Source organism: Dipodomys merriami, unplaced genomic scaffold (assembly GCF_024711535.1).
Source record: "Dipodomys merriami isolate MVZ:Mamm:240054 unplaced genomic scaffold, mDipMer1.0.p SCAF_336, whole genome shotgun sequence".
In the NCBI taxonomy this organism is placed as follows: domain Eukaryota; kingdom Metazoa; phylum Chordata; class Mammalia; order Rodentia; family Heteromyidae; genus Dipodomys; species Dipodomys merriami.
Window position 1 is genome coordinate 505,551 of NW_027204893.1, and position 25,021 is coordinate 530,571.

The following is a 25,021-nucleotide window of genomic DNA, read 5'->3' on the forward strand; positions in this document are numbered from 1 at the left end:
GTGGATAAAGTTATTCAGCCAACCCAGATAGCAAAGCCTATGAGATTGTATTTCTAATCAGCAAGAAGCTAGACTAGAAGCATAGCTCAAGTGGTAGAGTGCCAGCCATGAGCAAGAGAGGCATGAGATCATGAATTTAAGCCGACACACACACACACACACACACACACACACACACACACACACACACACACACACACACACACACACGCTTGGAGAAGCAGCTACACTTGCATAATGCTTTTCAAGGCTGGAGGTGACAGCAGCCCACAGTGGATTCCGGGCTGGCTGTCATGGAGAGAGGGTCCTCACTGGAGCGCCCAGGGTGGCACAAGTAGCTGTAGTCACCCTAGCACAGAAGCAATCTGCCAGACACAGTCCAGCCTGTGGTTGTGCTCCCTTGCGTCCTTGGTTGGAGGGTGAAACGCTGAGAGATGCGGGCAGGGCCGGGCTGCCATCCCTTCCCGTACACACCCATGGACAGCACCAGTGGTCTCGGGGCTGGCTTCTTCCAGCTAGGCCTCTGGGTTCCATCTCCAGGGAGTTTCAACTCTTCCAGGTGTTGAAAGCTTGAGAACACTGTGGAGCTGAGACATGACCGGTGATGCTAGGCCAGCCCCATGTCCTGCCTGCACCGCCCCCCCCCCGGGACCAGGCCCCTTCACCCAGAGCCTGGCACAAGCTGGCATCTGCATGTGTGCAGGGGCCATTTTATCTCACTTGGTGGGCCAGGACCTCATGTGTAAGCTCCTGGGAGCCAGGGGTGGCAGCTCAGAGCCCACACTGCCCGTGAATCTACCAGGGGGAGCCAAGTGTGGGGCTCCACAGGAACGAGGACTGAGAGTCACCCCTAAAATGACCTTGGCACAGCTGAACGGAGAGGCGAACCAGACTTAAAATAGCTAAATAAATCTTTAATATTTCTAATTGCAAATGTACAGAAATTGCACAGCCACACAGTCTTAGAACACCAACACTTCTCTGTACATTATTACATGGTTAAAAGTCATGGCTGGAGTGAGGAGCTCCAGCCAAACTCCAACATTTGTATTTTTTTCCTTTTCACATACTTACAAAAAGAGGGGGCTGGGACGCGGTGGGATTGGGGGCAGCCTGTGGCCGAGTGTGTAGAAAAGAGGGGCTGGTTCCCTGGACAGTCGGGCTCCCGGACGGATGGGTGTGAGGGAGTAGCGCCTCCCCCCGCCCAGAGGTGCTGGGGGGCCCTGACCCTGGCCCCACTCCCTCCTGGGCAGTCAGGGAGTCTTCATTCGTGGGAAGTTTGGCAGTTTCTTCACCCTGAACACAGGATCTGAGCTTAAAGGTCAAGGTTCTGTGCTGGGGGTGGAGATTGGGGTCTTTTGGCCAGCAGACCTGAGGCTCAGTGGCCCGGAGGCCCATCCTGGATCAGAGACTGCCCTTCCCTGGGGGACCTCTGGCACCCACAGGCCTGGGTGAAACCCAGGACATGGGTTTTTCTGTGGCCTTGGGCAGGAGACCCCTTTACCAGCCCCACCAGGCCGTGGTCCCCAGCAGCCTCCACCCAGGTGGCACGGGGCAAAGCCAGCCAATGGATGCGGTGGGTGGGGCGGACAGCCAGACCCCAGGGCTCTTCGTCTTGCCCAGCGCTGTCCACCAGGTGCCAAGGTACAAGAGGAGCGGTGGTCCCGGCCAGCCACCACAGCACCAGGACTAGAGGACTATGTACAACCCGTGGGTGAAATAGTTACATTACAGTCAAACACCAAGCACATTTACAAAAATTGTCAGACTTGCAATAAGATAAAAATCTGTGAGGAGTCTGTACACTTTTACAGTTTTTGCACTAGGTAAATAAGGCTCTCGGCCTGAGAGCCCTCGACCCCTGCAAGGGCAGCCACAGCGCCCATGGCGGCTGGCCCTGGCGCCCTCCTGTCCAGCCCTGGGGACCCCCGTATTGCTAGGAGGTGCTGAGTCCGAGGCCACGTTAGGAGGCACGGGTGAGGGCCTGGTGGGGAGGGGAGCAGGGCCCGTGGACGGAGGAAGAGGACCGTACTGGGACCTGGCTCTGCCCGAGGCCACTCTGGCTGACACACGAGCGCAGGGGTCTGGGCAGGAGGGGCAGGACAGAGGGTGCAGCACGACCTCAGCCCCCATCTCCTTCCTTCCTGAGGTCTCTGACTTGAGGCCCGGCACGTCTCTAGCTAATGGCGCTGGAGTGCCATCTAAAAGCCCTGCCTGGAGCAGACAGATACCTGTCCACAGGCCTGAAGGCCGTGCTGTGTGGCTCTGGCTAGACTTCCACCCTTCCTGGTGGGGACTCTGGCACACTGCTGCCCCGCAGACAGCTTGCCCGGCCCTGGCTCTGCTGCCTGGGCAGAGGTCCACACTCCTGCCTAAGGGCCAGAGCTTGGACTCCACAGGGCGTGGGAACAAATGGGCAGAGGCAGAGTGGAGCGCCTGCCCGTGTCTGTCCCGCACAGTGGGGAGAGGCAGATATGCCACAGAACAGCCTAGAGCTGAGGAAAACCAGCCCCAGCAGTGGGTGTGCCCTCCCCTGGCTGCAGTGCCAGGGTCCGTGGCTGGGGCGGGAAGGGTGAGGAAGAGGCGGCCGCACACACGGGGCCTGGTGCAGGCGGCTGCTGTCTTGGTGAGGGAGCAAGGCTAACATCCTCCGGGGCCGCTATTTCCCATGCAGTGCGCACGCTCAATTTAAAAGGCCCCTGTGTTCCAGCAAGCGAGCAAGCGGGCTTTTGTTTCTAATGCATACTGTGAAAGGAAAAAGAATCACAGTTATCCACCTTCTCAGGGCCTGCGGGCCTCAGACTTTTTCTTTTCAGCCATCAGAGGAAAGATCACCTTTTCTGGGAGAGCACCAACTGGCTACATTCCAGGGGGCCACTGTACCCCAGGTGCCCCAGGCCTCTGGAGAAGGCGGCTACAGTGCGCTGTGCCCTGCGGCCAGCTCTGCCCAGCTCTCTGGCTTCCGGGAGCCCCAGAGCATCAGCCCAGCCCCACACAGTAGGTATGGCGGGCTCTGTAGACGCCCCACTAGTATGAGGGCCCAGAAGAAAAAGCCAGGATTCTCACTGATCTATTTGGCGATGCGTCTAAGGAAGGGAGGAGGTAGGGGAAGTGACTATGGGATGGGTGGGGGCAGGGCAAACCCTGGGTTCCTCACGGCAACCCGTGGGCTGCATGCAGTGCCACTTGCTCGGGGGGGGGGGGGGGGCCGCAGGATCCCTCCTCTGTCCAACCACCATCTCCCCGTCTGCACCCACCCGTGAGGTCCCAGCCCCCAAGGGCAGAGGTCTGGCGGCCAGGCCTGCAGCGGGAAGCTGCAGGGGGGTGGTCCCTAGCCCTTAACTTGGCCCTTCTCCAGGCAGTTCCCTACCTGAGGAGGGTGTGGGGTACATGCACTTGGCTAGTCATGGAGGAAAAGGTGACACACACCGAATTCGACAAGCAACCGACATGTGTTTGGCAGGCCCCTGCCCCTGCCCCCTCCGGGCTGTCCCCTCCCCAGCGTGCAGTCTCTCGTGCCCGCGCCCAGACCCACTTCCTCGTCACGCTGCGTCAGTCTCTGGCTCCCTCCGCGCCGCCTCCTGGACAGTGGGCGAGGGGAGGGGGCGCCTCAGCCTCCGCCAACCACGAGGGACTGTGACTGTGGGTGCTCCTGGCCGAGACCCTGCCCTGGGCCACCACAGTCCCCTCTCCTTGGGGAGGGTCCTCCCTCCTCGGGCTGGTTAACAATTGCTGCTGTTTCTGAACTCGCCGTTCTCGGTAATCTGCAATTTGGTGGGATTGGTGGGGGAGACGCCGTTACGGGCTTGCATGCTGTACCTCTCTTTCAGCTGCGTCAGGGCGCTCATGAGACGGGCGTTGGCAGCGTCCAGGGAGGCGATGCGCTTCTCCTGTGGGCAAGCAGGACGTTAGTGGGGCGCAGAACGGTCTCTGGGCTGCAGGACAGATCACGCTGGGCGAGGGGCCTCCTGGGTGTCTATGAAAGCGCTGCAGAGCAGGAAGACCCAGGGGCATGCGCGAAAACCGTGTGGGAAAGGCCCAAGACTTGGACAGCTGGCACCGTGGGAGAGGCTCTGTGCCGTCTCATCCCAGACAGAGCAGCTCTCATAGCTGCTGCTGGCGGCTGCCTTAGAGCGCGAGGGCGCGCATCCCCGGACCCATGTACACACGGGACACTGCTAATTCCTGAGCCTGCAAGAAGGGACGGGGCTGAGTCCCCTGCTCCTGCACCTCTCCAAGTCTGGAAGCCACAGCTCTGAACACCAGCCCCAATGCTCCCTCTGCCCAACGGGTTGTCCATCTCCAGCTCCGCCCATTTCCCTCCCCTCACGGTAGCTTCTACGCCCCGCCCGGCATCCATGTGACAAACACCCACCAAGCGCCCCACAGCAGGGCGGCCACCCTTCCCCCTCACAGCCCGCCCTGGTCAGATGTGGCCTGTGGAGACCACGAGACTGACATCCCCGAGCAGAGCTCCTCGTCTCCTGTCCCTCAGCTTCTGCCCCATGAGGTATGACTGAGAAGCCAGCGTCATCCCCGCCTCAGCTCCGGTCCTTCACACAGCCGGCCAAAGCCCCAGAGCCCCCACCTGGGCATCAATGATCTTCTGTTTGGAATCGACAGCTGCTTGCATCTCAGCATGGTCCTTCTTCAGCTCCTCCTCCACGGACATTAACCTGCAAGCGGAGACATGGACAGTCAGCACATCGCTGGACAGTGAGCTGAGGAGGGGGAGAGGCCTTTAGGAAAGCCCATCATGTGGGCAGAGGGGCACACGCGGACAGCCCCTCCTTGGGCCTTCCTCCCACACCTGTCGGGGAGGCTGTCCCCCAGCAGCTGACCAGTCTGGGCCTGGCCCATGATCCCCTCCCTTCTCTGCCCAGCACTTCCCAGAAGCCCCTGGGGCTGTGCCTTTCCTCCATTCCTCCAGGAATGAAGGTGGGATCTTCACAGACCCCAGCACAGGGCAGAAGCTGAACACGCTCCATGTTCACCAAGGCAGTAGCCCTGTGCCAGCTCTAGGGGAGGAAAATCCAGGCCTTTTCCTCCTGGAACTCAAGGCAGCAGGGCCGCCGTGAGCAGGTGAGCTGAGCGACTGCACTGCAGGGCTGCAGGGCTGCAGGGCTAGGGGAGTACAGGTCCAGAGAGGAGCATGAGGAGGCCATGTCTTCAGGTCAGCCCCCGAGAGACAGACACACAGACAGGGACACTGATGTGGCACTACTTGCTCTTTCCTCTTTCCATGGAGCTCTCTGGTCTCATCTTCCTCTCTGAGGTGCCTTCAGTACCAGGCCCTGCTGCCCTGGCCCCCAGGCATACAGTCACAGGGCTCCCTGTCTCCCAGGCCACTGCTCTGGAGATGTCTAGTTCCACCTGCCCCAGGCACCAGGGCTCCGTGGGCTCTGGGGTCAGCCTCCATCTGCCTGCTGGACACACGCCTTTCTCCATGCGCAGTGCTGAGCAGGCCCTGGAGCAGAGCGCTGACTAGAAGGAGTAGGGGAGTACTCCAAGGTGAGCTCCTTGCTTCCAGAAAAATGACACACTGAGGAAAGCCTGTCAAGGGTGGGCAAGGCTTACACAGTACCAAGTAAGGGAAACTACATTAAAAAGGAGGCTGGATATACACTCTAGCCTTAAAAACAAAGCTGAAGCTGGATCGTGTGTAAAACAAAGGTCATGAGACACAGAACAGGCCCTGTGGGAACAGAAACCCAACACACCAGCCCAGAGCCCAACTCGTGGCCTTCAAGTAGAGGGAGTGGAGAAAGTGGAGGGTGCGGGCGCCTTCCCTGAGCTGAGGAGACACGGGGGATTCTGGAAGGTCAAAGTGTAGGCTGTACAGGGCACAGTGGCAGGCAGAGATAAACTCCACTCATTTCCCTGGAGTCTGTGCACGAATCCTGAATACTGATCTGCATGCATGGAGCAAATCAGCAGGCAGCCAGGAGGCACTGAAAGGGACCCAGAATAATCCTAGGAGCCGTTTGCATTTCCAGCAGCTAGAATGGAAAGATGTACTCACACGGAGCCCCAAGGACCCCAGAAAACTACCTGGTCAGCGTGGCTAGATGAGGCCTTATGGCCCTGCAGCCCCATCCTAGAGAACCCAAAGTGAACCTCGAAGGACTGAGCTGACTCCAAGCAGCCTCAGCGAGTCCTAAGCACATCCCCGAGGCATTTCAACAACATGAGGACTCTGGACACCTAACTCTAAGAGTCAGTGTTGGCTAGCCAGCCAGAAGTACCAAGTGTGCTGAGAAGAAGGATAATAAAACCTACACCTGCGAGAATAATGAACAAGAACTCTGTTATGGTTTGCTTAGAATGTCCCCAGCTGCCTTAGGTGTTGAACTTGGTCCCCAGCTGGAGCCACTATTCCAGGAGACAAAACCAAGAAGGAGGGGGCTGGTCACTGGGACAAGTCCTTGGGAGTAAACTGTCCCTGGCTCCTTTCCGTGGTTCTCTCTCCTTCCTGTCAAAACAAGAGTTCTAATCTCCCCTGACACGTGCTCCCACAGCCATGGCTGCCCAAGCCCATGGCCAAGAAACATGGACCGAAAAGTCTGGGATTGTGGGACAAATAAATCCTCTCTTTCTTTCCTTGTTTCACTCAGGTAACTTGCTCAGACCAGAAGAGTAAGTAATGCAGACCAAAAAGTTGCAGATAGAATAGTAGGTACATTCGAGCAACTATTACTAAAATGAAATTCTAGAGGAAAGAAGGAAGGGAAGGGAAGTTAGTATAATTAGTTGGGGTGGCTACAGTTACAATAGACAGGGCATATTTCAAAGCAAAAAATATTATCAGGTAATAATGACTTTATAAAGAGATCAATTCTACTGACACAATATATAATAACCCTCAACACAGACACACTTAAGAAGAGATGTCAAGCTACTCAGGAGGCTGAGCATCTGAGAATCATAGTTCAAAGCCAACCCATGCAAGATAAATCCATGAGACTCTTCTATACAGAAGACCTGACTGTTCACCAGACTGACCAGCTCCTATTAGGGGAGAAAAGTGCCAGGATTGGTTAGCAGACACGTGAGGCCTGTCTCTGAATGCACAAGAGCAGGTGCCTCAGAGGACACGTGGGGAAGATGAGGTGGTCAGGCTGAAAATGTTTCCATCCCTAGACTCACAAATGCTTGCTAGTCACCTCTGCTCTGCTTCTAGTCATCATTTATAATGAATAAAATGGAAGGTAAATGACAAACCAGTGGAGGACAAGGCATGAGCAGGGGAGGATTCCCTGGGCTCTGCACATCTGCTCCGTCTGTCCAGAGCCAGATGACACAAAACAAACAAGCCCACCCCTTTCTCCAGCTATGCCTGCTGTTCCTGCTGTAAGGGGCTGGTGGAGACACTGCACCTAGACGGTACCTCCTATGGCAAACACTAAGGGACGTATGCCCACCCAACCCCTGGGTCGACATGGGACCCGACGGTCTTTAGCCACATAAAACAATCAAAACCACCTAACTCCAAAACCCTCTCCAGATAACCAAGGCACCTTGAAACTCGAGCACTGTCACCCTCGCTCCCTGCTCAAACAGCTCCTCATGGGCAGCAGGGGCCCTGACAGCCAGACACTCTTCCAAGAAATCTGAGGTTATCCTGTCTCCCCTCCCTCTCACTTCCCACCTGAGCAGAACTGACTGCCCCCCCATCCCAATGAATGGGGCCCTCAGTGGCACCTCAAATTCAGCTTCCAAACTCCCCTGAGAGCTCTGCCTTCTGCTTGGCCCTCTGGAGGCTGGTCTTGGCTGGTCCAGCCTCCCTCTGATTCTGTGCTTCAACTTCTCTTGTCTCTGCAGACCAGCAACTCCCCTGGGTGAGGCCAAGGCTTGTCACAGGCCCACGGCCTCGCCTCCTGAGGGCAATGGACCAGCTGCCCTCACCTGCTGATGATGCCCTTCATCTGGATGTCCTTGTCCTCCTGCTGCCGCCGAAGCCGCTCCTCGCCCTCCTCCAACCGTGCCTGGTACTCTAGCACCAGCTTCTGAGTCGTCTCTTCCTGGCATTTGAACAGGGTCTCATACTCCTCCAGCTTCTTGGTGGAGATCCGCAGCTTGTCCTGAAGTACTGCCAGGTCCTGCCAGTAGGGCAGCGTGCCACGAGCACAGCACCCGGGACAAGAGAATATAACTTGGTCAGCCTGGGCAGGGGTGAGGCAGGGAGGGACCCCGGCAGGGAATGGCCCATGGCTGTGATGAGACTCAAGCTTGCACAGCACTTAGGGATCTCTCCCAGCCTGACCTGGACAGTTGTAAAGAGTTAATTTGAACTCAAGGCTGCACCCTTGCAAGGCAGGCACTCTACCACCTGAGTCACATCCCCAGCCCACCTCAAGCTTTCCTTAAACAAAGGTTTAAAAACCCTAGGATATATAAAGGACACTGGGCGGTGCTTCGAGAGGCAGGGGCTCTGAGGGAGGAAAACGAAGGCCCAGACAGGTAACCAAGTCCCATGGACAGTGGCTGACAAGCAGGCGAGGTGCGAGTCTCCCAGCCTGACCCTAATGTTATGGAAGCAGGTGTGTGGGACAGAGGAGAGGACAGGAAGGAGACAAAGGCAGGGTGCTTCAAGCTCTCAGGTTCTACTAAGCCCTTGGGAGGAGAAGGGAGGTTGAGGGGACAAGAGGAGGCAGTGGCCTCCTCACAGGAGGGGCGGGGGCAGCCCTGGAAGTCAGAGGGGCCAGACTCAAGGATGCAGGACTAATGGAAGCAGAGTCGTCCCCTGCCTTCCCCCCAACCCCTGGGCTCTTGGAGCGTTGTGTCGAGTTCTGTGAAAGCAAGCAGAAGCAGTGGACTGAGGGCATGGCAGAGGGCAGCAAATGCAGCATGGTGATGGACCTCTCCTAAGGTGATGGAGTGGGGAACACAGCCACCCTAACCCCAGATTCTCTCAGGAGGAGAGATCAGGATTTGGGGGCACGAGACTGAGAGGAGGCTGCTTTCCTGGGGGCCTGGTCCCAATTCACCCACCTACTTGGGCTCTGACCATCCCGGGAAGGAGTAGCCACAGATCCAGGGCAACTGTCCCAACAACGGGGCAACCTGCGAGTGGGTAGGGATGAAGCCCCCCATGGCCCCACCAATGCTAGAGGTGAGGAAGGGGCAGACCTGGACTTTTCACAATCATCGCATCCCCCTAGTCCTCGTAACTGGGAAGGGCCAGGCCTCGGTGAGGCACAGAGCTCAAGGTGGCTGGCACTCACGGGCTTTCCCACCATCTCAGGGAGCCCCGTCTGCTTCCTTGTGCATGAGACTCCCTACAAGGGTATGAAGGTGCCGCTCTGGCACTGTCCTGGTCCCAGGTGTCCACTGTGCAGGCTGTCTAGAGACCTTAGGTCTACGCTAGGCCCCGCTGGCTGCTTTCCTTCAAGTTTCTCGAGGGGACTGCATGGCAGGAGCAGGCAGAGCCGCCTCACCGAGGGCTCTCAGGAGAGACTCCTGCAGCCCGCCCTGCCCGCCCAGCCCGGGTCCGGCGTTACCTTTTCTGCTTGGCTGAGCTCCTCCTTACTCCTGAGCCTATCCCTGTGGGGGGGATCTGGGCCCAGGCCCTCGTCTTCTAACAACTGCGCGTTCATGGTCAAGAGCCAAGCAGCCGTGCGGTCCAGGGCATTGGGGCTCACGGGTGAAGGGCCCTACAATGAAACACAGCTGTGAAGGGCTGCGGGGAGGTGCAGGGAGGGGGTGGGGCAGGGACCGACACTGAGTGAGCTACTGGACAAGTGCTTCAGAGGCCGGAAGTGGTCTCCAGGGCATGAGTGGCTCAGCAAGGGCTGTCTGTCTTCTAGCTGGCAGCCTGAGCCAGACCCCAGCACCACACGGCTGCCATAGGGGTGCCTACACCAGGGTTGGTCAGCACCGGGCTGGGTGTGCCACCTGCAGCCCGTCTATCCGTGTCCTGCCAAAGCCCTTGGGTGATGGAGACTGTCCAAGCTCCTGGCAGCTGTGGCCAGGGGCCAGCTCAGCCTATGGGAATGCTTTGGGGAGGAAGGAAGTGTGAGAGCCCGCGCAGGGCAGGGAGACCTGGGCTTAGGGCCAGGGCTGTCACAGGCATGGGCCTGGAGATGAACAGGTCCCTCTTTCTTGTTCCCAGACCCCAGCCTGACCTGGTGAGAACTGGTACAGAAACCTGGAGCTCCTAAGGCTGTGGCAGCCCCGGTTCCCAGGCTGGTGGATGGGCAAGCCATGGCACCGCTCCGCATGGGATGGTAGCTGGGTGCGGTGAGGTGGAATGACTGAGGAAGGTGCCATGTGGGACGGCTGAGAGCCCCCCGCCCCCCAGTGCTGACCTGCTTGTGCATGGCGCGTGGCTTCAGCTCCGGGCTGTCTCCTTTGGAGGAGGAGGACTGCTGCCGCAGCCGAGCACCAGGGCCAGCCCAGTCAGGCGAGGCGGACGCCAGGGTTCCACTCGAGGGCCGTGGGTACTGCAGGGTGCTTAAGAGGTTGGGGGGTGTCCGGCCTCGGGGGGCAGGAGGTGGTGGTGGTGGAGGGGGTGGCGGCTGGTCGATCCTTCGCTGGGGACCGGCGCTATTCTGTCTTGGCACCGCAGGCTGCCCACCCTTCTCAGTTAGTGACATCTGCCGCCGGGCCAGCTCGCCAGGCCGCCGGGCCAGCTCCTCTGTGGCAGCGCTGAAACTTCCCAACTTGGCTGCGGCCGCTAGCTCTTCACTGTTGCTGTGGGAGCTCAGCGAGCTGTGGCCCTCAGAGCCCGAGTCACCAAGGCCGCGAGGGGACAGTGGCAGGCCGGCTGCCATCTGGTACACAGGGTTCTGGAAGGAGAGTGGTGCCAACAGCTGGGGCCGGCCTGGCGCACCCTCAGAGGTGCCTGGTGTTGTGGGTGTCTGGCCCGCCCTCCGCACTGTGGCTAGCCCTGCCAGGCTCACGGGGGCTGCCCGGGCTGGCCACCCGGCGACCAACTGAGTTGCACAAGCCTGCCCGTCAGCAGGAAGGACGTCAGGGCCCGCTGGGGAGCCCGCCTCCCCATCCAGCGTGCGGGCATCTTGGAGATCCACCATAGACAGGCTCTTGCCACCATTGGCCATCTGGAGGTCGGGCTCGTTGGCTTCTGAGTAGCTTGAGCTACGGGCAGGTGAGGGCTGGACCCCGGAGGACCTTGTGACAAAAAACAAGTCCTTGTTTTCGGGGGTTGGAGACGGTAACCGGGTGAAATCTATCAGACTGCAGGGAGACAAGCACACACAGGGAAAGAAGGGGAAGAGAAGAACTGTAAGTGCAGCCACATGGGTCCAAAACAACAGCACTGCCAACCTGCCAGGGTCCGGAAGCCAAGCCAGGGCCGTGGAAGGGGATAGTTGGGTGGCAGAGGGGTGAGTCCCAGGACTGGTGGCAAGAGCTCCCCACACAGAACCTCTGCTCTAGGGACCGGCCCTACTGGCTGCCCTAAAGGCCGTTTCCCTGCTGCGCTGCATCCTGGGACATCAGGCACTGGTACCTGGTGTGCTCTGGGAAACCCCAAGACAACCCAGGTCCTCGGCTCCATGGCTCTCTCTCGGCCACTCCTGGGCCCTGCATTTCATAGTGGTTTCCAAGTCCCCGAGTCTCCTTCTGCCTTTCCTCTCTTGTTCCTCATCAGCTTGGTGAAACCTCCCTCTACCCAGCCTCCTACTGCCACTCTGTGAGTGGCAAGCGGAGGCTGGCATTTCTGATAAAAACAGAATCAGGGTGCAGGAGCGAGGCGGGGAGGGGGTCTGAACCTGTGCTGCAGGCTCTGCCCCACCTTGGCTGGCCACACCCTTGGCCTCCTTCTTATTCAACACCTGGCTGAAACCTCTCTCTGGACCTCCCTGGAGGCCAGTACTGCTGTGGTGGACCCAGGTTGGCCATGGGGAAGAATGTGGGGTGGCAAGGCTTTGAGTGGATAAGCAGCAGCAAAGACCTCAGCATCTTGACACAGGCTTATGATGGGGGGCTGATCAACAGGACCTCCAAGGGAACAGACAACTAAGCCCCAAGACAGGCAGCTAGCCACTTGGGGTCACCACGCTTAATGAACAAGGGCAAGAGACAGAGTGGGAATTAAACCACGACCAGCTGGAGGCCTGGGGTGCCATGCTGTAACACACAGATCAGGTCTCAGCACACATAGGCCTGGCTGCCTCACAGCCCCTCAGGTGACCCCACCTGAACTCTTGCTGGGATTGCTCTGCGCCCCCTTAGCAAGTTAAGTGAACAGACCCCCAAGCCAATGCTCAGAGGAACTGGGGACTGGCATGGCGGCCTCCTCCGGGTATTCTCCCTCCCAGACCTGGCTCAACACCCCCACCTGCTTCAAGGCCTGTGCTCCTGCCACTTTGTGGAGTGAGCACACACTGCCCACTCTGCTACTCTGGTCTCACCCTCACAAGTGGGCCCAAGAAGGCCCCTGGAGATGAGGGACTGGGAAAAGGAATAGAGTACACCAGAGAAGCCTGAACACTAGGCTTCTCAGGAAGGGCCCCATTTTGATGCAAATACCCAAAGCACCTGTCCCAACTCCTCCAGGGTTGACAGGCTGTGACCTGTGCTGCAGGCTCAGTGACGCTGGGCTCAGGACCTCTGTGTTCTCTGAGCTCCCAGCCTCAACTTGACAGGTCACCCCTGACTACTGAAGGCCTGGAAAATACTGAGGGGCGTGTTGAAGTGCAGGAAATCTCAAAGTCTAGAGATATTTGGGACCAATAATGGTTCCTGAGCACAGGTTGTCTTTCTCTAGGTCTTTGATCTAAAATGCCATGTCCACCAGTGGAAATATTACTTTTCCCAAAAGGCTCGGCCTCCTCCAGGAAAACTTCCCTGATTTTTCTCTAAACCGGCTTGTAACTTAGGTCTGCCAAATATACTGAGTCTCTTCAGGCTTGTTTCAAAGGTACTTGTGTGGGGGTCCTCTCCCCACATCTGAGACCACTGAGGGTCTATAACTAGTCTGCGCGCATGCTCCACTTCACTCAGCACACCTGGCAGCTCTTACCCAGAGAGGTCATTTTCAATCACCATCTTCTGCAGCCCCGCTGAGATGCTGCTGCTGCCCGAGCCTGGCGTGGAGGCCAGGTCATTGGTCCCAGGGAGCTGCCCGCTGCCTGGGGTGCTCAGTGCTGTGTGGACATCCCTCAGAATCCGAGGCAAGGGGCCCAGTTTGGACACAATGCTCTACAGAGATATAGCAAAAGACAGATGTCATCTACTGGGGACACTGGGGAGCTATGAATCCTGTACAGCTGCAGGAATTACTCAGTTGTTCAAAGCCCCCGGGGAATCCATCAAAAATGCTGATCCCCACCCCCACTGGTCAGTGGGTCTGGGAAGGAACAAGTCCAACAATTTCTAAGTCTTCCTTTGTGGACAGATATTCCTGGGACAGGAAACCCACTAATATGATAGTTCTCCCTGCCCTGATGCCCCGGCCAGAGAGGAAAGTCCATAGGGAAGCCACAATTCCCCACGTCTACATTTCCTCATCCAAGGACTTCTGTGGCAGCCCCTTCCTGCTCCCTAAACCACAAGGCGGGCAAGGTCATACTATTCTGACCCCTGAGCTCAAGGAAATGGTTCATGCACAGAGGAGGCATCATAGGATGCTGGCCAGACAAAGGGCAGAACTTGAGTCCATCTGACCCTCACTGCCACAGCTTAGACACAGTAGAGAGGGTTCTGGACAGAGGACTGAACTTACAGATGGCAACACTGCTTTGGTACAGTGGAAGTCCATGAGTTAGTGGGTGAAAGTGAAATGTAAAAACCTGTACCATTAACACAGATGTGTGGAAGCAAACAGCTTCAGTCTGAATCCTTGTTACACCCTATCTGTCATGCCAATCACGTGAAATCTGTGGGACAGTGCCTAGCAGTGCAGGCTCAGGACTAGAGTGAGGGGCCTGGCCTTCCTTTCCACACCTGACTCCTGGGTCTCTCACAGCCAAAGGTTAAGTAGATAACCACGAGCAAAATGACTTCGCTGCAAGGGCAACAGCAGCAGTTTCAGCAAAAAGCTGCGACTAACCCAAGTGCCCATCACTAGAGGATGGGTGAAATAAACCACATTCTCGTGACGCGATGGTGAGCGGCCGCTAAGAAACCTCAGCAGCAGCACAGGGCGCAGTGATATAGGAAGACGCCTGGAAAGACGGCAAAAACACACATGGCAGTGCACATGGAAAGTTCTCACTTGAAAACAAACTACGAAAGGGAACTTTTTGTGCTTGTGCCTGTGTGCAGACCGTATAAAAGTCTGAATTTTGGAATGCTTGGAGGGGTCACCTCTAGGGACAGGACCAATGGCAGCGGGATTTGTCTTTATGCAGGGGACCTCCAGAACCCTGGAAAGCGAGGTATTCAAGACATGGTTCTTGGCAGGTCTGGACATCAACAGCCTGTGGCGGCTTAGGTGGGTGAGGGAGTCTGTGGAACCCCAGGCTGGGGACAGCTCCGTGGAAGTCACTGAGGCAGTCAATGTTTAAGGAATCACCTTGTCAACTGATGGCTGAAGGCAATGATAGAAAGAGGCTTTTTTTTGTTTTGTTTTGAATGTTGCTTTGTGGTTCTGAGGACCAAATGTGGAACCATGTGCACACTAGGTAAGAGTGACACACCTCTAGCATCATCAATCTTTCCATGCTAAGTGGCCCCAAAACCCAGAGCCAGGACACCTACTTTGGTGAAGTTCTTAAGGCAAATCTCATTTTTCACATCACTTAGGAAGGAGGTGAGCCTTCCTATATGGAACTCGGCCACCACGTGTGCAGGGCCTGAGGCACAGCCCCCGGCCCCAGGACTCCAAGCTGCTGTGACTGGTGCTGGATGGTGAACACTGTACTCATCATCCACAAAGAAAATGGAGCCCAGAGACCCCTGGTGTGTTCTACAGGAGCTGAGCTACGAGCCAGAGCTGCAGGCACCTGGGGGCTGACCCAGGCTACACAGGCAGACCCTCTGACCTCAAGGCTACCCTGGAAGGAAGAACACAAGAAGCTTTGTAGTGGCCGCTGGCCCCACCCTCTGAGCCACAGCCACAGGCACCTGCTCCAACTGGCTGACGGCCTCCCAGAGCAGTGAGTGCAGACTGGAGAGCTCACGGCCTAGGTCGATGTAACCCTCGAAGCCTGCTGTGTTGGAGATGGTCTCAGGATTGGAGATCTCCAGCAGAAAGCGCTGCATGTTGGTCCACTCATGCTCCAGGAACTGGTTCATGAATGACATGTACTCTTCCTTGCTACCAAACCTGGAAAGAGGCAGCAGCGGGAGTGAGCAAACCTTCCCTGAGCCATCACTGTCCCTAAGTCCTCATCCCCTTACCAGCTTCCACCACAGCATCCCAAGCCAATGGAATTTACTGTGACCCACAACACCATGGCCTCCCTTCCTCAAACCCAAGCCTAACAGCCCATTTAGGGACCTTTAATCCCACAACTCCCACAGGACTTTGTTATGGTCTCTTCCTCCAAGTGTCAGTGCCCAGCGCAGATGACTCTCAGGTCCATACTGGGCCCAGGTCTCCCTGCTTAGTTTTCTCACCTCCCCTGGGAGCAACTCCTACTCAGCCTGAAGTCATCACACGCAAATCATGCCTCCTCTCAAGCTCCCTCTCCTAAGTGAAGAGAACAACATCCATCTAGATGCCCGAGCCAGAAGCTTGGCAGTAGCCTAGTCTTCCCTCTTCTACATCTCCAAATGGCAAGGCCTGCTGATTTCATCACCTGACCACATCCTATACCGCTCTTCCTCTCCAGGCTTTTTGACCTTTTGGCTAGACACATAGAGCTATGCTCTCCTCTTGGGTCTCTTGGCTGCCATTCACACTGCACTGCTAACTGGGTGATCTTTTCAGGATCCGAAGAGAGAAGGGCCAGCCTCCCACTTCTTTAAACCTCTCGGTGACTCCCCACGCCTCATGTGGCCTTCTGGTCCCTGCTGTGCCTTTGGCCTTATCTCTGGCTTCTCCTGGCCTAGCACTTGATGCTCCAGACTTTTTTTTTTAGCAGTACTACTGCCCTCCTCCGTGGCACACCAGCCTCTAAGCCTGATATCCTTCCAGGCATCAGATGAATGGGCTCTTAGTTTTCTCTTCCTGCAACCTCAGGTCCTCCAGAGACTCTGATGTGTGCCTTGGTCACTGCTCTGCTACACTGTTTACTGTGTATCACCCTGTCAGTGAGCTAAGCTTTTGAGGGCCCAGAGCTGACCCGATGTCAGGGCCCAGCACAGAGATAGTCCTGGTACAGGCCACAATTCACACTTTGTGAATGAACAAGAGGACCCAGCCTTGCAACTTATACCTACATGCTTTAAGAATTCAGTGAAAACACTTAGAAGTGTTTTTTATAAGCAAAGTTATCTTGACAACATTAACCCAGGGCAGTCTGAACCCACACAGGGAATGGTTAAGGAAACACAGCATATTAGTCATTTTGGTTTCAAAATAGAGCTTAGGAATGTTAAGGGACAGGGGTGTCCTTCTGATAATGTTAATTCAAAAAGGCAAAAGGGAAAAAAAAATCTTGTCTTCTTGACTTTGGAAATAAAGGAAACATACCAATGGCAAGTACTTTACTAGGAGAATGGGGTGTGGAGGAGGTTCTATTTGGAAATAGAGGCAGGGAGAAACTAAGAATGACAGGGATGAAAGCAGGGGCTCTGGCCTCGCCCAACTCAGGGTCAAAGCACCCCAGGGGCCTATCCCTGTGCACTCCAGCTTGTAGTTCTCTGTCTGTCAGGGAATGTGACACTTACTTGGCAAAGTTGGCCAGGTTCTGAGTAACCTTGGCTATGAGGGTGAGGGTGCGGGCGGTGCGGTCATCGGGGTACTCCTGCAGCAGGTTGAAGAGCGAGGGGGACATGATGGCTGGGCAGAGGAAGCGCAGGAAGAGGGAGGCACTGATGAGCCGCTCGCTGATGTCTGGCCGGCCACGGCTGCTGCACTCCTGCCGCCACGAGGCAAACACCTCTTTCAGCTCCCTTGGGAAGACGCTGTGTAGAGACAGACGAGGATAGCCCTGGTGGTCAGCAGGGGCCCAAGACAGGGGGGTTCAGGGCAGAATCTGGTGTGAAGACTGAGCTCCTTGTATCCATGACTCAGCCTGTTAGCCATCCATTGGTGAGGGCTGCCCACTGGGTGGGTAGTGCTGCTGGAGAGCTCAGACAATACAGTGGGAGAGTGCCCAGCACAGGCCTGGCAGACAGAGTGCTCAGCCAGCAGGAGACTGAAGCTCAAATCAGAGCATGGAAATGAGTAGGCCAGGAGACAAGGCCTGGAGAGCTGGCTCAGCATCCTAATGGAACAACAACCAAAGTAGTCCTGAACCTCCTTTCTACCTGCCCAGGGACAACACATCTTTCTACCCAACAGCAGGCACCTGGGTCTGGGGAAGAAAGAGAAGAAAATGCAGGCACAGATCACCTGTCCCTGGGCTGCCATCACTGCCTGTACACTCACTTATTTTGCCTGAAATATCTCATGGGGGTTTGAGGTTTTCAGACTAACTGAGTGATCAAGAAGAGGGAAGTAACCTTATTCACTGACTAAAAACACAGCTCCTTGTGCTCTACACGAGGAAGAAGACACTAGGAGCCAGGGTTCAAGGCTCCACTGGCCATCCTGACCTGCTCCTTAGGCCTTACCCGGCCCACTTTGAAGTGGCTCTGTTGTCTTACACCTTAGTATGCATACCCATCCTGGGCAAACCAGGTCCCGGTGCTCCCAGTTCATGCCTGGCTAATCCTTTAATCTGAGAGCAAGGTCTGCCCTGCCAGGCTCACAGAGCCAACTTCAGGCTGAGGTGACAAGGCCCTAAGAGGTCTTGATCTGTATAAACTCCACAGCCAGCCCAACAGGCTCTACCGAAGTGACTGTGGCTGGACCAATGGTGCTGCCAAAAGAGGAAGGAAGGGAGGGAAGTAGCCCTCAGCCCTGGACCTCATGGCGCCCAGCACAAAACTGGGCAGGGATAGGCACTGAGTGGTGATTATCTACCAATGGTATAAGCTAAAAACTTCTGATATATGCCAGAAAAAGGAAATGGAAAATTCTTGTCCAGTGTTTTCCCTGTGTCCCACACCCATCCGTCTTGGAACGGGGGCAGAGTTGGTGAAAGCCCAGCCTAGTGGGGGTGGGAAGGGAGAGCACTTACACAGAGTTCAAGGTTTTCTGACTGCTCCCCTAGGGCCTAAGAAAGTGGGAAGTTGTGCATATCTGGCTCAGCTCAAGGTGAGCTGCCCTAGGAGAGCACCTGTGTAACAACCTAAGGGACCTGGGCAGGTGGGCACACTCTCCCACACCTGGACCTTCTGTCTATCAAGACTGCCTCTGCTTGTCCCTTGAGAGCAACAAACACTTCCTGGGCTCTCCTGCATGCCCAGCCAAGAGCTGGCGGAGTTGAGAGCTGCCAGCCCCTAGGGCGCTGCAGTATATGTAGAGGAAAGAAACTTTCAGATGTAGATGCCATCCCACTCACACCCAATCCCACTCTAATGGAACACAACTCTAGATGGCTGCACAAAGCACATTTGGAAAGATGAAGGGCCAGAGGAGCAGATGGCAGACTGAGGATAGGAACACATGGGGGTCAAGGAGGGTGAATGAAAGAAATAATCAAAGTCAGGACATATGGCTATGAAGATGCTTGAGCACCCGAGTGGAGCAGACACACGGGCTGAAGTCTGGCTAGTTCCCCCAGTGTGAAAATAAACCCACTTGGGGCACCAACAAGGCCCTCTTAATCACAAAGCCCTTCCTCAAAGAGGGCAGATCAACTAGGCACCAAGTTGGCTGGCCATCACACACATACTTCGGGAGTTAATAAGCAGGTGCCTGGAGGCAAGCCTTACTGGAACTTCTCCAGGGAATGAGTCCTGCCCTGCTCATGGTCCATATGAGCATCCCACTCCTACAGGTCTTGCTCTGTTTAAAGGCACTCTTTTCTTCCTTGTTCTCATGGCTTATCAGGAGTCCCGTTTAAGCATTCACACATGCTGGGCCTGTGCTGGGAGTACCATGAGTCCCAGGAACTGACAGTGAAGAATCTTGGGAGTAAGAGCCCTTGAGGGCCCCATCCGTCCCACTCAGTGCTGCACCAGCCTCCTTCCACATGCACACAGCACTCACCAGTCACATGCAGACACACTGCCATGTCTGCTTCTTTCTAAGTAACACCATTAAAACTGCCCTGAAAACATTCTAGGGCAGTCTCCAATATTCAAGAGCCCCCAAAGGACCAGAACAGAAGCCTGGCAATCCATTCACTCAGCAGGGCCTGGCAGTGGGTAGATTCTGAGCCCAGTGCGTGGCATGCTGTTACACACTGATAGAGAACAGATGGACAGGTAAGTCAACAGTGCAGGACCGCCTGACTCCCAAGCCCGGGGCTTGCACTGACCAGTAGGAGTTGATGATCTTGCAGAAGGCCAGTTCACAGCACATCTTGAGGTTGCCCTGGTGCTCAGGGAGGTCAGCAGCAGAGCACTTGCTTGGGTCCACCTCACAGTTCTCGTCCGACTCATATAGCGCCTTGATGAACTCCCCTGTGGTCAGGTGAGCAGGGCAGGGAGTGAGCAGCAGGCGGGCACCACTCAGCCCTCTGCCCACCGCCAGCCTACACTTCCCCTACCTAGGGCATCCTGCAGGTACTTCTGGCCCACCAGCTTGAGGTACTCCTCGATGGCCTTGGTGGCCAGCGTGTTCTCCCGGAAGATGAGGTGCTCGTTGTCCCCGCAGCGGTCCACCTCTGACATCATCAGGTCTGTGAGAAAGTCCTGTGGAAGCAGGAGGTGAGCAGAGTGGGATCCGAGCTGGCCTGCTGGCAGGACCAGAGGACTCCAGAGGAGATGCCCCAGCTTCTCAAGGAGGCTCCCTCACCATACTGCTGAGGACCCTCTCTGGCCACTAGTGGGGAGCACAGCAAGACTGATGATGGAGGAGCCTCGAGGTGGTGACATCAGTGGTGGGTGTGAGGATGGGGAGGTAGGACTAGACATGAGTGTGTTACAGGGGGCCACCGCCTCATACCATCATGCTCAGACTGGCTGAACTCAACCCTTGTTCAGTCCTACTGGGTCTGATAGGCGGCCACAGAGAAGCGTGATCCTCTGAAGAGGACAGACAGGTCCACTCTGTGTCAGGGTACGGCCACCAGGACCACCTTAAGTCTGCTGGGGGCTTTCCACCTAACAGACTTATTCTCTGCAGCCCCACAGAGAAGGAGGGGAGGTCAGAGGTGACAGAGCTGCCAGCAAGCCTCAAGCTCATGCAAACAAGACTGATGTCTACCTTGCAGGGCTCTGGCTGGGGCCCCGCAGGGTTGTGGGCCCTAGACTGTCTCAAAAGTAAATTGGTGAATCGCTTACACAAAGGTCCTACCCAGTATTGTGGGAAGAGGCAAGTAGAGGAGCTCAGCTATGCTGTCCTTAACTATGGCACTGCCCAGAGAGCAGCTGCCTCACCCGGTGACCTGATGCTTCAAGTCCCCCAGACTACCTGTGTCCTGGAGCAGGGAGAAGAGGCAGGCAGGTAGGCAGTCTCGGGGCGGGGGGAGGGGAGTGGAAGAGGGCTAACCAACACAGAGCCTGCAACATGTCCAGCCTGAGCCAGCGTTTCTCATTCTAACGTGCCAACTTAGGGGCTCTTGGAAATACAGAATCAAGACCCAAACTCAGGAGAGCAGACTGCACAACACAACGATGGACCTAGGGAAAACTGTGGTTGGCTTCACTGGGTTTGTGCAACCCCAGGATCTCTTCCTGACTTTTACAAGACCTCGAAGGTCATCCTTGAAATCTTCTAAGCAAAGGTAAGAGCTCCACTGAGGCTTCTATCCAGTATCGGAGCAGGCTCAAGCCTCTGCTACTTCCCCACACCCTTTCTAGGTCACAGCTTTTCCCATTTGCTGTTTGTCAGGACCCTGGCCCATCACTGACAGTACCTCAGCAATGTGGCCAGAGGGGTCCCAGGTGGCCACCTGCAGCCAGCACATCTGAAGGCAGGGACCAGTAACCCAAGTACAGAGGAAGGCATATCCCTCCCCCTCCCCGCCCCCCCGCAATGATCATGTGAGGGAGTCCCTCTCCCAAGGGCTGTCCTGTGGCACAGTGCCACACAGCAGAGGTGCTGGGGGCTGCAGAGGCCAAGTGGTTTGCAACCCAGCCTCCCTGATAGGACCTCTGGGAAGAACGCAAGGGGCATCCATGGAGTCCTGCACCACTGCACTCTGCCTGCCTCATTCCCTCACCTGGGCTTCCTTGAATCTAGCTGAGGACTCAGGACCTTGACACCAACCATCCCCCAGCTCTTATCACATAAGCCACTGGTTCTCAAACCATTGGGCCAAGGCCAAGCTCCTCAGATAGACCATACCTTGGGGCCTATCCATGTTGCAAAAGGCCAGCCTAGCCCAGGCCAGGCCTTCTTCCTTCCGCCTGCTTTGGGCAGCTCCTCCAAGAGGGGAGGTATGGTAAAGAGGAGGTTCCAAAGCCATGTTCCCCTGAGCTGGACAGGTAGGATATGGTCTACTTCCTAGGGCTACCCCAGACCAAAAGTCTAGTCACCTCCAAAGCCAGGGAATGAAGCTGAGTCTTGGAGTAACTTGCTAGGCCCCCAGGATGTAAAAGGTAGGATAGCTGGATCTATCCAACATGGGACCTACCTACATGGCTTTCTAATCTCCATTTCTCTCGGGTTTTGATGCTGGGGCCAGCTGGCTGTGCATGCATGCATGTGTCTTTGTGTGTGCAGGTGAAATCTCTGTGTCTGGTGTGAGGATATAGGTGAGGCTAGGGCTGTGATGGTGGTTCACCTGTTGGAAATATTGGTTGAACCCAACATGCCAGCAGCAATGTGAGTTTAGGTGGCTGTGGTGGGTAGGTTGGGGGCCCATGTACATTAGGAGGGCTCAGCTATGTGTCTGCTGCTCAGACAAGTCTGAGGACAGTAGGGGAGGCACTTGAAGGCAACCCAACCCCACCCCCACTACTAGGGCTTCACATGTGTCTTGAGAATCAGCCCTAGTAGGAAGCCCTTCTCCTCGGGACAGCCCCTGCTTAGTGAGAGCATCTGTCTCTGATCCATGCCACCTCCACCAGCACTATGTGAGAGGCACCCAGCCAGGGCTGGGAGCCCAGTCCCTGTTACCAGGCCTTCCACTAGTGGCGGGCTACACGTACCTTAACTTTGCCTGTGCTCTGCAGGATGTGCACCAGGGCAGATGCCATCTCCTCCTTGGTCTTGGCACTGAGGATGGGCTCGAGGGCTGCACACAGCCCCAGGTAGTGGTTGGTAATATGCTCGGCAAACTCCTTGTACATCTCCATGGGCAGGATGGTGATAGTCTGGTAGCGTGCCTTGATGCGGATCATAGGCCCAGGGCCTTTGCCACCCTTGGGGTTGGGCGTCACCACTGGGTACCATTTCTCCACAAACTGCCGGCCAGCCACTGAAGCGGCAGGCAGGCTCACCAGGCCCAGGTAGCTGTTGCGCTCCTTCTTCTTCTTTTTGTCAGTCTCCCGGTATAGGTGGACAGTGACTGTGCGCAGAGGAGGCAGGTTGTGGAACTCAAAGTGCTCACCCCAGAAGACATTGTCCGTCTTGAGCTTGCCTGTGGTGCGGGCATAGAGCACATCATCCAGGCACAGCTCACACAGGTACTTCTTCTTGGCTGGTAGGTCCTTGGCCTCGATCACCCAAAGCTTCAGGATATGTTCCACACGCCGGCTGTTGTCCTGTATAAGCACAGGGGCCCAGGATGGTCAGCTATGACTGGTACCCACTCCCTAGCCATTACAGGAATCCACAGCATCTGAAAGGGACGCCTTGAGCCCCAGGGAAGGCTCAGGTCCTGACATGGGACGAGTCTGGTGAACATAGCTGGATATAGGGTACTTTGCTGAGTATGAGCTAGCTCACTGAACTTGGCAAGTGTCCTAACCTGGATCTCACTTTGCTTTTCTATACACTGCTTCAGAGAGGGAAACTGAGGAAGAAGGTCAGCACAATGCCTGCCCCATCACAAGGTATTGATGTCTTGTGCCTCAGTTTGCTGGTCTATATGGCAACTTAAAAGATCACTACTGCTAAGGTCCTTTCCTTAGTGATGTCATGGTAACCAAGACTCTCCCTAGCCCATACCCACAAGTCACCTAGGGAGACAGACACAGGAGCAGGGATTACAGTCAGGGTCCTAACCAGATAGGAGAGCCAGGGACAGTAGAAACTCAACTGGGCACCAAGCTGGGCAAGAGGTTGCCTACCTGGAGGAAGGGGCAGACGCCTAAGTTAGAACACGATAGATGAGCCAGTAAACTATGATTAATGTGGGTTACAGGAGTTCCAGACAAAAGGACACAGGGGCCCAAAGGCCCAATTAATACCCATCTCTGTGGCCCAGCCTAAATACATAGCTTTGGGAACAGGTTCGAGGTAGCTCAGGCATCTCAGCATGACCAATTCAAACTTTTACAGAGTTTGTTTGGGCCCTGCCTACACCCAGGGGTCATTCTTCCCATTTCCTCATGTCCCACCTCCATCTCTCATGCTCCAGTGGGAGAGGGTGCAGGCCTACCTTATTGGGGTGCACAGCTCGCCGCAGGTTCTCCATCCACTTATCACGCTCAGCTGCGGACCGGCAGGAAAAGCACTTACTTCCGGAAGATGTTGTCACCTGTCGGGGCATGCAGGACAGTGCTACAGTAGCAGGGACCACAGGGTGGACAGCAATGGAAGACCTCTGAGGACTAGGTCTGCCCACTGCAAGGAGGCGGACAAGGCTCACAATCACCCTGACATCTCCTGTGTCAGGTGGCATTCGCTGTCCCAGAGCAGGTCAGCAGCAGGAACAAGTCCTCCCTTCCCCCCACCTGCCCCATGGCACTCTTGTCCTAGTAGGAGAAAATCTTTCTGACTCTGACCTGAAACTGGAGGAGAAACAGAATAGGATGCCAAAGGAGAATAAGAACCTCGGTCCTTAGCTGATTACTTCCTGAGGATTCTTTTGCCCAACAACAGTGATGATGATAGTTATAGAAGCCTAACGGTGTGCCAGGCCTTAGGGTCCTCTGGCTATAATCTTTACCCTCCTGTTTTGCCTGATTCCTGCTCACCCTCTGGTTGCCACTTGGACATCTCCTCCAGAAAGAAACCTGGCCCAAGCTGCTCCCACTCTGTCCATGCTGCCCCTGACACCCAAGGCTTTATAGGGAAGCCGGACCCCATACCGCAGCCCGCACACTGAACACTGCCCCTGCTGTGAAAAAGCCATCAGGCACTGACTGTCTCAGCCCATCCCAGGACATCCCAAACATGTCCCCGTTCAAATCCAGCCCACTCAGCCAGGAGTCTTTTTTTTTTGGGGGGGGGGGGGAGCATCCGATCGTGGGGCCTGAACTCTGGGCCTGGGCGCTGTCCCTCAGCTCTTCAGATCAAGGCTAGCGCTCTACCACTTGAGCCACAGCGCCACTTCTGGCTTTTTTCTTATGTGGTGCTGAGGAATCGAACCCAGGGCCTCAGGCATGCAAGGCAAGGGCTCTACCACTGAGCCACCTTCCCAGCCCAGCCAGGAGTCTTGACCAGAGACAGCACAGACCGGGCACAGGGTATGGAAGATGTCAGAAGACCCCAAATGGTGGCTCATTCTTCTGATTATGATTACTGTTTGGGTAAGGTAGGAAGTTCCCCAGAAGCAAAGGTACAAAGACATATGAACAACAGAAAAGCAAGCAGCACCTCTCAGGACCATCTGCAGCACTTGTGACCCCGGGGCTGGCTTGTCTCAGCCTAGTTGTCATGACCTCTGACACCTTGCCTTCTCTGGGCCACAGATTCTCCATCATCTTCCATGAGGGACTGCACAGGTAATACCAGGTAATAACCCCCTAGGCTGGGCCGTTGGCCCTGTGCTCTCAAACCTGGGCTCACAGAATGCAGGGCAGGAAGGTTTAGACTCTCTGCAGACAGAGAAATAGGCCCAAAAAAGGGGAACTTTCTCCAGTTCCCTAGCTTACACTAGAGGTGAGCCGGCCCAGAGCACAG

General features: G+C 56.0%; 1 protein-coding gene across 12 annotated transcripts in view; it reads right to left on the reverse strand.

Annotated features, from left to right (window-relative positions):
* Positions 1-893: 893 nt before the first annotated feature.
* The window catches only part of LOC138803175 (disabled homolog 2-interacting protein), a 180,096-nt gene continuing 155,968 nt past the window's right edge, over positions 894-25,021 (reverse strand). For 10 of the 12 annotated variants that reach the window (XM_069987007.1, XM_069987016.1, XM_069987005.1 and 7 more), the window contains 12 exons: positions 23,556-23,654; positions 22,162-22,716; positions 19,614-19,758; positions 19,383-19,527; positions 16,741-16,977; positions 15,031-15,232; positions 12,986-13,164; positions 10,308-11,196; positions 9,501-9,653; positions 7,906-8,099; positions 4,589-4,676; positions 894-3,890 (listed from right to left, as the gene is read on the reverse strand). In XM_069987007.1, the coding sequence (XP_069843108.1) occupies positions 3,723-3,890; positions 4,589-4,676; positions 7,906-8,099; positions 9,501-9,653; positions 10,308-11,196; positions 12,986-13,164; positions 15,031-15,232; positions 16,741-16,977; positions 19,383-19,527; positions 19,614-19,758; positions 22,162-22,716; positions 23,556-23,654 (3,054 nt within the window). In that variant the 3' untranslated portion in view covers positions 894-3,722. The remainder of the gene's footprint in view (positions 3,891-4,588; positions 4,677-7,905; positions 8,100-9,500; positions 9,654-10,307; positions 11,197-12,985; positions 13,165-15,030; positions 15,233-16,740; positions 16,978-19,382; positions 19,528-19,613; positions 19,759-22,161; positions 22,717-23,555; positions 23,655-25,021) is intronic. The other 2 variants (XM_069987008.1, XM_069987006.1) reach the window with 2 other exon arrangements.